This window comes from Ornithorhynchus anatinus, chromosome 17 (genome assembly GCF_004115215.2).
Source record: "Ornithorhynchus anatinus isolate Pmale09 chromosome 17, mOrnAna1.pri.v4, whole genome shotgun sequence".
Lineage (NCBI taxonomy): Eukaryota > Metazoa > Chordata > Mammalia > Monotremata > Ornithorhynchidae > Ornithorhynchus > Ornithorhynchus anatinus.
Window position 1 is genome coordinate 13,729,648 of NC_041744.1, and position 13,032 is coordinate 13,742,679.

The window sequence follows — 13,032 nt, forward strand, 5'->3', positions numbered from 1 at the left end:
AAGAATCATTATGCAGCTGTGTAAGCACAAACAGTGAAATGAGCTTAACAAGAAATAGTCAGCAAGAAACTGAAACCATTGTGCTCTAAGGATTTTTCTGGTGGGGATTTAACCCAAAAGTTGAATCTTAGTCATCTTCCCCAGAATCAACCTGTATGTGGAAAAATACCGAACGGGGAAGCAGCGTGGTCAAGGGAGCACGGGCCTGGGAGGCGGAGGGACCTGGGTTCTCGTCTCGGCTCTGCCGCTTGCCTGCTGTGTGACCTTGGGCGAATCACTTCACTTCTCTGTGCCCTGTAAAATGGGGATAAAGAGTGTGAGCCCCATGTGGGACAGGGACCGTGTCCAACCTGATTAACTTGTTTCTACCCTAGAGCTTAGTCTAGTGACTCGCACATAGTGATCATTTAACCAATACTATTATTATTATTATTATTACTTCTGTGCCTGTTATTTCTAACCTTGTTCTGGTGTCCAGTCCTTAACAAATACAATTATTATCATTGTTATTATCATTATTATTATGTTAGAAGTCCAGATGTAAAAAGGTTGGGCAGAACGAACCCAGAATTGTTCTCTGTATCTCACAACACCAGGATGGGGAGCAAGCATTGAAGCTTGAAGGTGGTAGGGCCAAAACAAACAAAAGGAAACAGTTCTTCACACAGCAGATGGTCAGGATGCAGAGTCCTTTATTACAGGAGCTTGTGCAAGCTGAAAATATCATTAGGCTTAAGGAAAGTATAAATAAATTCATGGATGAAAGGCCCCAGATGAGCATGAGATGGATTTTTCAGGTTTAAGAACTTGTAGAATTCAGTGGGGAGTTATCCGGTTTTATTCATTTTTCAATTCAGATAAGAACTGGGTTTTAAATGTTAAGAATTTGGGTTTCTATTTTGGTTTTTATTTTTTCGATTCATATGCAGCAACGTCTGTCACACAGACTTGTCTGTGTGACAGGTGTTACTTGGGTGCCATTACTCCTTTCTATGAAACAAATGGCTAAATAGCTGTTCCTATCGCAGCTCCCCCTGGACACTCATAGCAATAGTAAGGCAACTCTGCCCATTGGACTGCGGTATCAATCTCGGTCGAGGTCAGGAGTGAGGAGAGGGATAGAATTAAAAAGAAAAGAAAGGGAAAAAAATACGACTGCCAGTTACTCAAGGGAACCCCCAGACACTTTATAAAATGGAAAAATGTCTATCCTCCAGGGGAAAAGATATTGTGATATTTTAATGTGACCAAATTGCTAAGTACATTTTCATTCTGTTGACATCAAGTGGAAATATTGACAATTCATCGCGCAACTGGGCTAAATCAGTGTGATTTACCATGGCAGAAGTAGAGTGGGTTCAGGAAGTGACAGGTACATTTTCGCAATGCAAATAATAAGGAAAACTTCAACGTCAACCCTAATTTTAAAGCTATACATATATATATATAATGTGTATATGTATATATCTTGGGGGGAGGAATCAGGTTAAACCCTAAATATGCATAGCCTATAACAGAGTTATAGAGGGGAAGTTAGAAATCCCCTGAAGTTAGAAATCCATGGAGAAGCAGCGTGGCTCAGTGGAAAGAGCACGGGCTTTGGAGTCAGGGCTCATGAGTTCGAATCCCAGCTCTGCCACTTGTCGGCTGTGTGACTGTGGGCAAGTCACTTAACTTCTCCGTGCCTCAGTTCCCTCATCTGTAAAATGGGGATTAAGACTGTGAGCCCCACGTGGGACAACCTGATTCCCCTATGTCTACCCCAGCGCTTAGAACAGTGCTCGGCACATAGTAAGCGCTTAACAAATACCAACAAATACCAACATTATTAAATCAAGAAGAAAATGTTGGGGACTTGTGATTTGGGCTATGTGAAGGCTGTAACACAGTTTTCTACTGATATAAGAATGTGTCTGTTGTTGTATTGTACTCTCCCCAGTGCTTAGTATAGTGCTTTGCACACGGTAAGCATTCAATAGCTATGATTGAATGAATGAATGCATTAGGCGCTTACTTTGTGTCAAGCACTAGTCTAAGGGCTAGGGCATATTCATGATAATCAGCTTGGACAAAGTCCCTGTCCCACATGAGGCTCACAGTCTTAATCCCCATTTTACAGATAAGGTAACTGTGGCCCAGAGAAGTTAAGTGACTTGCCCAAGGTCTCACAACAGACAAGTGGCAGAGCCGGGATTCGAGCCCAGCTCCTTCCGACTCCCAGGCCCACGCTTTATCCACGAGGTTACGCTGCTTTCCTGTTGTACTGATCGATGACTGCACTGGGATACCGATAATTGAGCCAGTTAATTACTTTCCATTTGCATCTTTTTAAGTGTGTGGCCCAAGTATGAATGCCCAGTTGTGTATGTGGTTCATCCCTAGACAAAGCTGTTGATATTGCTGTGATCATCCATTTATGAACCCGTAAGAAACAGGAACTGTATCCAACTTGATTATCTTGTATCTACCCCTGCGCTTAGTACAGTACGTGGCACATAGTAACTGCTTAACAAGTCCCATAATTATTCTTCAGAACCATTAGGTCAGATGGCCAGGAGAACTACTATCCCACTTTTTCTGTAAGTTTCCTTTTTCCCACTGCCACACTGGGCTGGTTGGAACTTTGCCGTCATCTCATGTTTGTCTTTTGGGAGATTTATCAACGGGAATCTGTTTTTGTTTTCTGTTTTCCTACAAGTGGGAAGTCTCACCATTTCTTCTGCTTTTTCACCATTTCTTCTGCTTTTTTTCTTAAGACATTCTGTATCATTCTCAGCAGTGCCCCTTCTGTGGTGTTTTATGAGGTAAATGTGGGTATTTTTCTATATACTTGCATTCTCTACCCATTTTACCATCGTAGAGTACTGTCATGTCCTGGGCAAGAGTATTTTTGTATTTTCAAGACATTGCACATGAAAGTTCACACTCTCCCCTCATAGTCGTGTATTTTAATAGAGTACCTGCCCAGTAAGCTTGTCTTCTGAGGTTAAATCTGCATTTCACTATTTCCTAATCCTCTTATGGAGGCTAGGTCCCTGTGTTGGTCACTTGCTTTAAGCAGTTCTGAGAAGGTCATCGGGAGCCCTGCTGTTTACTTCAGAGGGCTCGAAAGCTGCGATTTGTACGAAGTACTCCGATTTGGTGGCTGGATTATTTTTGGTGGTGGCCCGACCCTGTGGAGTCGAAGAGCAATTTGTGTAGCAGGGACAGATGTAAGGTGGGACTTGATTATGGTGGACAGAAGTTCTAGCCAAGTGATAGTTACAATGTTAAGAATATGGTATGCTTCTTCTGTTGTGAACCTGAGAGAATTGTACCTATAGGTGGGTGAAATCCTCTTCTTTTTTTCCTAACAGAGTACCCAGTTGAGTGTTTGTGTCTGGATTTCTAGTTTAAAGCAACATAAGTACAACTGAAAATTCCGCAAATGGGGCCTCTTGACTGGAGGATTTTCTTTAAATGAAGATAAAGTTATTTCCTTTTCCAAATTCATTTGCAACTGTGGTGCAGCAAGAGTGGCAACAGATTATTTGGCGATGAGCTGTGCCCTGATGAACTACTGCTGTTAAAATAGTTCAGCAAACCCCTTCACCTGTAAGGAGTCTGCCATCCTCACGTAATCATTCACATAAACCCAAAGTCCTTTTTAAAGTGTTCGTTCATTCAGTCGTATTTTTAGAGCGCTTACTGTGTGCAGAGCACTGTACTAAGCGCTTGGAAAGTGTTGTTTTCCATATATTTTTTTTAACAGACTCTGAGTTCTGAGAGTACGATACTGATTTTCTTCTGAAACTATCCTAAACTACCCCATTAGAGTATAAACCCCTTGGGGGCAAAGAACCTGACATTACTTTGTTTTGTATCCTCCAAGAGCTTAGCACAGTGCATTGCACCAAGTGGGTGCTCAAGTAATATTACAGTGAGTTTTTGCTCTCCCAACTCCAGGTATTTGATGTGCAGTTGGGGGGTTTTGTAAGGTGCCTGATAAATTATTTACAATTCCCAGGGCACAACATGGTAATCAGACTTGTCTTTTCTCCTTACAGTGTAATTCATGACTCAGTGTTTGGAAAATCTCTTCCTTCTGTCTCCATTTCTTGAACTATAAAATGGGTGCTTTAGAGAAGTGGCCTTGGATTTAAGAGGGTAAATGTTTGGGGAAGCAGTCATATTTGTTTGAAAATGCTATCCAAAAAGCTGCATATCTACCATGGAGGAATTAAGGAAACCGTCATTACTAGCATACTGTTTCGCTAGTGCAGCTTTTCTAAACTGTGTCCCTAATGCTGTCCTTTCAAAATACCTTTCTCCCTGTCTAATAAATTCCAATAATCTTAGTTGAGGTGGACACTTCAATTAGATGAAGCAAAACATGCTTAAATAGATGTCTGTCTACTTATAGAATGGCTCCAATTCAAAAAGCAATTTTACCTTGACTGCCACTCTTAATAAAAGCAAGTAACATTATAGTCCTCTATAAGGATAGATGTGCTGAGAGTTTGCAGTGTTATGAATAAGTTCTTACTTAAAGAACTCTGTTACGATGTGGGTGTTTTTACCAAATGGAAAATCATTTTTTTCCTGCAGTTTTGCTGTTGAAGCATTAATGAATATTGTCTATCTTTTATTTACAGCTTCTTTAGGATAGGTTTTTCTGGTACTATACATCTGTTTTCGGATAGAAGATGCCATTCAGTGTACATTACAAACCTAAAAGAATTGCAGTAGTACATTCTGCAGGGACCCCTGAACGTGAGAGATAATTACTTTCAGTTGGGCTTACGGAACCAAAGGTTGCTATCCTTATTACCAAATTTGCATCTCAAGGCTGAGAACCTGAGTGTGTGCATGTGGTCGCAGGGTTACTTTCCCCTCCTTCAAAGCCTTATTGAGGACACATCTCCTCCTCCTCTAAGAGGCCTTTTCTGACTAAGCCCCCCCCCCCCCTTTTCCTCTTCTCCCACTCCCTTCTGTGCCACCTTGACTTGCTCCCTGTGTTCTACCCCCCGCTCAACCCCCACAGCACTTATGTACAGATCTGTCATATATTTATTTATACTCTTAGCTGACTCTCCCCCCGCCCTCCTCCCAAGACTGTAAGCTCAATGTGGGCGAGGAAAATGTCTGTTTATTGTTGTATTGTGCTCTCTCAATCATTTAGTAGAGTGCTCTGCACACAGAAAGCGCTCAGTAAATAGGATTGAATGGAACGTTGCAAGGGTAAAACTAACATTATTTGCTGTCTTACCAGTTCTAAAATTATTTGAATTATTTCCCATGCAATATACAATTAATAGATAAAGAACATGAAAATACCTTACTGGTCAGTCCATCCTTGTTAGTGACCTCTCTCAAATAGTGGCACCAAAGGATGTGACCTCCGCTTGTATCTACCCAGTGTTTAGGACGGTGCTTGATGCATACTAAGCGCTTAACAAATAGGATAATAATCCTGACATTAGAGGTATGCCTCCTTCCATCCCTGTACTATGAATTGATCCAATCGTTTCTGGAACCTGTTGATATTTTTGGGCTGCACAGCTTCCAGGGTAATCGTTTCCCTGGGAATTCCAAAGAAATTTCAGAAAAGAAATAGTAACCCACACATTAAAAAAATGAAACGTGAATGTAAGACGTTACCAGTTGAAAACTACATAACAGAATGTATGAGCCAGAACTTTCTAAAGGCAGATATGTCAAATATTAATTTGGAGATTAAGTGATAGAAATAAAATACAAACCATTTGTCAGCTTCATACGTATGCCTTATTTTTGATTCTTCTAGAAGTGATAAAAAGGAAACAGTTCATTTATTTCAGTGTCCTTGATTTTCACTACACAGCTTCACAAAAGGCAAAATAAATATCAGGTAAAAATAGTTCTTTTTAAGGCCAAAGTAACACAAGCATTTAAGATGCTATAAGAGAAGCATAATACTAAATACCCACTTCATAACTTCATGTAGGTTTGATTTCCTTAATTAGTCTTAGGGATTAATTATTAACATTCATCCTTTAAATTCAGACATGGATCTTTTCCCACTTTATAACCACATGACACCGAGGCCCTCAACCCTTTGTGAAATCAATCAATCGGTGGTATTTATTGAGCGTTTACTCTTTGCAGAGCACTGTACTATGCTCTTGGGGGAGTACAGTACCAAAGAATTAGCAGACGCATTCCCTGCCCATAACAAGCATACCATCTTTGGTTTTGAATTTTTGGGGAGACTCCATGGAACGGGGGGAGGGATCTCCAAAATGGCAATGTTTATGTTTGCGTGCTGATTGATTCATTCATATTTATTGAGTGCTTACTGTGTGCTGAACACTATACTAAGCACTTGGGAGAGTGCAAGACAAGAAGCAGACATACTCCCTGCCCACAATGAGCTTACAGTCCTCTCACCTTTTACCCACAGTCCGTTCAGGTGCTTAGAACTATAACCGAGATCCTAGAGGATGAGCGGTTCTGAGAGAGGAAGTACCTCTGGTAAAACACTATCATTCATTCAATCAGTGGTATTTACTGAGCGCTTACTGTGTTCAGAGCTCTATACTAAGTGCTTGGAAGAGTCCAGTACAGACAAGTTGGTAGAGGCATCCCCCGTCCACAACAAGGTACAGCCTTGAGGCAATCAATCTTGTGGCAGTCAAATTTCAACTCCCCTCTTCATTGAGGCAATAGCAGGAGGTCAGTCAACTGTATTTAGTAAGTGCTTACTGTGTGCAGAGCACTGTATTAAGCAGTTGGGAGAGTGCAGTATAACAATAAACAGACACATTCCTTGTCCATAACGAGCTTTCAGTTTAGAGGGTGCTTTGCTCTTCCCAGGCCAACCCGTCAACATCCAGAGCAAAATAACTTGTTTTGGCCATCCTTCTGACTGGTTTATCATTTAAAAAAAAAATAGAATTAGCGTAAATAGCTACTGTGGCATTTTATTGCTCCTTCTCCCAAGGAGCCACTGGGGTACCACTCAGATTTAGAAGATACTTAAAACTGAAAAGCAAAAGTTAGAGGTTTTAATCTTCTCTCTCCTAAACCTAGCCTCAACATCTGAAGCCTTGGTAGATCTTTCAGACCTGTTTTTTGGGTTTTGTTTTTTTTTAATCAATGAGTCAATGATATTTGAGTGCTTACTGCATGCAGAGCACTGCGCTAAGCACTCGGGAGAGTAGAATGCAATAGAGTTGGTATTCCCTGCCCAAGCTGTGCTTAAAGTCTAGAGGGGGAGACAAACGGTAATATAAATAATTATGGATATATACGTAAGTGCTGTGGGGCTGAAGGAGAGGTGAATAAAGGGAGAAAATCCAGTGCAAGGGTGATGCAGAAGCGAGAAGTAAGGGCTTAGTAAGGGAAGGCTTTTTAAAGAATAATGATAATTATGCTACTCATTAAGTGCTTACTATGTGCCCACAGAATATCAAGGTGAAGAAGTGACTCCCACCTCAGAAAGTCTGGTGTCTGATTAATCTTCCCAGTATTGCAATCTCATCACACCCCTCAACACTCACATATTCACTAATAATTGAATTAAGCGCTTACACTGTTCAGAATACTAAGCACTGGGAGAGAATATGCATGTGGGAATTAGACACGGTCCCTGTCATCCGAGGGCTCGCAATTTAGCTACATATATTTATTCGTTTGTATTTATCGCGTTCTAGTGTGGAGTATTCAGCTGCTTATATTAACTGCCTCCAATTGAACTCCTCAAGGGCAGGAATTCACCCCTTTAATTTCTCTTGTATGTTCCCTGAGCACGTAGTGCAGTGCTCTGCACCGAGTAGACACACTTGACATTGAAACACTTACTCTTGAATAGGATCACATTTATTTGAAGCTAGGATTGCCAGTGAGTATTTTCTGATAGCTGTGGCCTTAAGCCCCCAAGTCAAAATGCCGTTTCTCACCACAGCCGAGGGATGTGTCCATTTAAATAAATCCGGAGTCATTAATTGATTAAAAAGGGAACCGGGCATCAATTTGGCAGAATCCTGTCCTTGAAGGCAATCTTTATTTGGTGGCAAGAAAACAGGAATGGCCAATCTTGAAGACCTCCCAAACCAAGAACATAAAGAGCCATTTTAAAAAAGGTACTCGATTCAGAAATTCTGTAGACTGTAAAGACAAAGGCACATTGGTTACGTACTTATTATATGTCCGGCATTGTTCTGAGCGCTGGGGTACATATGAGTTAATCAGATTGGACACAGTCTCCGTCCCACGTGGGGCTCGCAGTCTTAAATACTCTCCCTAGTGCTTAGTAGAGTGCGGTGCGCAGACTAAGTACTCAGACACAATTTGTCTAGTTTAAGACTGTTGCATCTCTGTTTATATTTTAAAAATACTTCATTTTAGTGTGGAACTGTCCACTTAGACTGAGGAATGAAGGATAACAAGAATTAACTAAATTAGTTGATTATGAATGGATTTTCCCAGTGTAATATTAGCGATCCTTGGAATCTCATGAAAATTTGCTTCTGAAGTGCACCTGGATCCAAGTCGCTGAAGCTAAATCCTATTAGGAAGCTGGCGTAGATTTAAAGGCTCAGAGCATCTGGAAATAAGATCCCCCTTGGCTCTGCCTAATATAGAAAGCTTTCTTATTAAATAGATATTTGTGAAATACTCTCTTCATCGTAATCTAAATCCTAGTTGCATGTAAATTGTTACTCACGTAGAAATGTGAATGGGATAAACATTTACCATGTTACCTCTTTTTGAGGCTATCACGTTTATCAAAATATCTGCCTTAAATGAGCTTAAGATTGAGTTATTGCTCTGTCTTTTCAGTAAAACTCAAAACTTCCTTGTAGCAGTTACCACTGATTTAGAACAGAAAAGATAGTTTTGCAATAACCGATAGGCACTGATCTGGTTAGTATTTTGTTCCCTGATTTACTTGAGGATTTTTTTTGATACTTTGTACTTTAAAAAACTTAACTAATTGATCTGAAATAATAAAATCATAAAATGTAAAAGCTCTTTACTTAGCCCCTTCTTTTTTGGAAAGATCAGAATACGATTAACTTAATGCTTATAGTTCATGTACTTCCACATTAGAGGTGAAGAACCCTAAACCACCAGATTTCCTTCATCTCATCATGAGAAGCAGCATGGCCTCGTGGAAAGAGCACAGGCCTGAGAGTCAGAAGACCCGGGTTCTGCTCCCGGCTCTGCCACCATTCTGCTGTGTGACCTTGGGCAGGTCGGTTCACTTCTCTGTGCCTGAGTTACCTCATCTGTAAAATTAGGATTAAGACTGCGAGCCCTATGTGGGACAGGGACTGTGTCCAACCCGATTATCTTCTATCTACCCCAACATTTAGTACAGTGCCTGGCACGAAGTAGGCACTTAACACACTACAGTAATAATAATTATTACTATTATTGTTCACTGAAATACTGGAGAATTGAGGGGGGGTTTTGGCATTAATTTTCAGGTCCCTAAGATTAGACATCAGTCCACCTTTACATGTCAGAGCATTGTGAATTGGGGACCCACCAGCATCAAGTGAGCAATGATTCAGTATTGTTGCCATTAAATTGCAAAGAGAAATTGAGCTTGAAAGTCTTACTTTTCCAGGCTCCAGGCTGCTAGCCTTCTTGAAGAGGGGATTTTAAGGATCATTTTTGCAGTGCGATAATAGGTTCCAGACCCAACTAAAGACCTACGGCTCTGCAGTGGTGTCCAACCTTCTCAGATTGGGAGAGCCAGACTCTCCCCCTAGTGCACCCACTAATTGGCACCTTCATCCCCATCATTTCTGGACAGATGGACACAATCGTCGATACGCTATTTCTGAAATTCTACTGCTTTTGATTTTGCTACATTGGTAAAAGAGCTATATAAGCAATTCAGATATTAACTATATGGCAAGCCGCATGGCCTAAAGGAAAGAACCTGGACCTGGGAGTCAGAGGACCTAGGTTGTAATCCCACCTCCACCACTTGTCTGTTTTGTAGCCTTGGGCAAGTCACTTGACTTCTCTGTGCCTCAGTTGCCTCATTTGTAAAATGGGGATTAAGACTGAGCCCCGTGTGGGACCCCAACTGTGCCCAACCCGATTTGTTCGTTCCCACCCCAGCGCTTAGTATAGTGCCTGGCCCACAGCAATCGCTTAACAAATACCAGGATTATTATTATCTTATTGTACGCTCTCAAGCACTTAGCCCAGAGCTCTGCATGCAGTGCTCAATAAATACCACTGATCTATAGAAAGACCAGCATGGCAAGCTACAAATCAAAATGGGAGAGCCCATCTTTAATAGATGCATCTTAAGGATTAAGAGACAGCAGGAAGAAGTTAACAGGGCATTCAGGGCTGCAAACTTCAAACATGTCAGCACAACAAATGCTTTTCCAAATTATTTGTATGTGCATTCTTTAGTCAGGACAATGGATTCTGCTTTGACACCTCAGCTACTCATGCACCGTGACATTAAATGCCTTGTGTGGGCACTTCCATACTTTTCCAGTTTTTCTCTTGAAGAGGAAAATACATGTGAAATTTAATGCATCTAAAGCCAAAAATCTCATTGTTTTGCATAGCTCTCTTCTTCCTCCTCTCTTATGGGATGATGGCATTCTGTTTTTGTTATGAGTAAATGTGAATTTCCCATCTATCGTGGCTTTTTTTTCTTAGTGTAGCTTGCAATACCTTATTTCATACTTATGACAGCAAACTATAAGATTATAATACGTACCTGATACGAATGTGATAACATTTTCTAGGTCATTTTGAAAGAGCTTCATTAGTGGGGCGGCAGCCTTCTCAACATCTGAATTTCAAGCTTTTGTCTGCACTCGAACGTTTCATCTTTTAAAATGCATTTTCTTATAATAGTGGGAGTAGTTGGTTTCATTTCAGTGTGTGGTTTTTGGTCACAGTGAATTGGAAGGTTTTTAAGGTCCCATTTTCAGATGTGGGGAGAACAGAATGTTTCCTTTAAGTGTTTTTTTCTGATAAAGGTAATAACTCTACTTAGATGTTAGTCCTGAGGAGCTGATGATGTTCAATCTGTTTCTTTCACAGTAGAAGAATCTGACATCATCGATCTCGAGAAGCGCTATTGGCTGCTGAAGGCTCAGTCCCGGACCGGCCGTTTCGACCTGGAGACATTTAGCCCTTTGGTTTCGCCACCTATTCATCCGTCGCTGAGTGAAGGTAAGCAACCCTCCATTTATAGCCAGTGCTCTGTTCCTGCCCCATCGGCATCCTCGAAAAGGCTTTTTATTAACCTCATTTCTAACAGAGGCTTCATAACTCTAAAAACCTGCCGAAAGAATTGCCACACTCTTCCTTTTTGGATAACTTCTCTCCCCCCCCCCCAAGCTGAGTACAACGGATGTTGAGAGTAGAAACAATCTCAAAAGCACACTAGAAAAATACCTATTAGAATATGATGGATTTTTTCAGGAAAGAGTAAAGAAGTTGCACTGCTCTACTTGGACTCGTCTCTGTGTGAAATACAGTTCTTCACATGGCTCCCACCAGTAGTTTAAGCCATTACCTCAATATTTTGGTAGCATAACATTCTGTGAATATTCGTCCAGTAAGCAGCTGAATTGAACTTTTTCTCTATTTTCTCCCCACTTTTCTCCTCTGATCTGGGGAAAGGGGGTGGGAGTGAAAGTGTAAGGACTGATCAGGATTCTCCTTCATTTTAACCTCACTTAGACATCTTGGATGAGACCACAGTAGTACCTGTACTGTCAGTTCTTGCTCTCTCCAAGGAATTAGCATTAGGAATTAATATTCAGAGTTAAGCCACACTAAGAAAGCCTGAATAGTTATTTAGCAGGGTACTGCTTAGCTTGAGGAACAGACTCGTGCATATACTGCACATTCAGAGATGGCGGCGCCCCAAAAGTTTGGAATCCACTTAAAAATGGACTCCACTCCACTCTCGAGAAGCAGCGTGGCCTAAGGGATAGAGCACGGGCCTGGGAGTTAGAAGGACCTGGCTCCAAATCCCGACTCTGCCACTTGTCTGCTGTGTGAACTTGAACAAGTCATTTAACTTCTCTGGGCCTCAATTCCCTCTCACGTAAAAGGGGGATTGAGACTTTGAGCCCCACATGGGACATAGATAGTGTCCAACCTGATTAGCTTGTATCTACCTCAGTGCTTAGACCAGTGCCTGGCACATAGTGAGTGCTTAGCAAATGCCATTAAAAAAAAAAAAGAATTGTTAAATCTGTACCATATTGGGAAGCTCCATAATTAAACCATGTTCATGGACCAAGGTCAGCGAAGACCCAAAGAAGCCATTTCACAGGAAAGTTTTGCATCCTGGGCTAGCACATTGTCTTCAAAACTCTGATGGGCTAGCCAATAGGAAATCTCTTTACTCCAGCGATGTGACACGTTTTTAATCGTGCACAGACATGTCTGTTGAATATCACGAAATCTGAGCGGCTAGACATGGTATGTCGTGATGCTTTCGTATCTTACAGGTTTGTTTAATGCCTTTGATGAAAACCGTGACAATCACATAGACTTTAAGGAGATCTCCTGTGGGTTATCAGCATGTTGCAGGGGACCCTTGGCCGAAAGACAAAAATGTGAGTTTGTTAAGTCCACAAATTGAGGAGAAAGCTTACTTGACTCCATTTGAAAAATCATATGATTTTTTTTAACTTGAATTTTAAGAAGTTCATCATGTGAAACCAGCTCCCTGTTGGTTTTCTTGAGAAGGTGTTGCAAACATAGGGCAGTTAATACATATTATTGATGATGACGGTGAAATATGTGTATTTGGTGTTTATTAGAATAGTAATAATGATGGAAAGCGACTTACAAATTGTCATGGATGACATTGTTCAGGTTATAGGAATTGTATCTACAAGTGTTTTTTAACCAATTTCTTTTCATTCATATATTCCTTCTTATTAATGGAGCAGTTTGGAATTTTTTCAGTAAGATTGATTTTTCTAACGGAATTTGATTTTAAATGGCTAGCATCATAGGATTTTATTGCCTTGATGGATTTCAAAATTTTGAAACTTTAGGGAAGTA

General features: G+C 40.9%; 1 protein-coding gene across 4 annotated transcripts in view; it reads left to right on the forward strand.

Moving 5' to 3' along the window:
- Positions 1 to 13,032, forward strand: part of USP32 (ubiquitin specific peptidase 32) — a 193,491-nt gene that overhangs the window by 112,815 nt on the left and 67,644 nt on the right. For 3 of the 4 annotated variants that reach the window (XM_029081736.1, XM_029081733.2, XM_029081734.2), the window contains exons 6-7: positions 11,047 to 11,178; positions 12,471 to 12,578. In XM_029081736.1, the coding sequence (XP_028937569.1) occupies positions 11,047 to 11,178; positions 12,471 to 12,578 (240 nt within the window). The remainder of the gene's footprint in view (positions 1 to 11,046; positions 11,179 to 12,470; positions 12,579 to 13,032) is intronic. The other variant, XM_029081735.2, reaches the window with a different exon arrangement.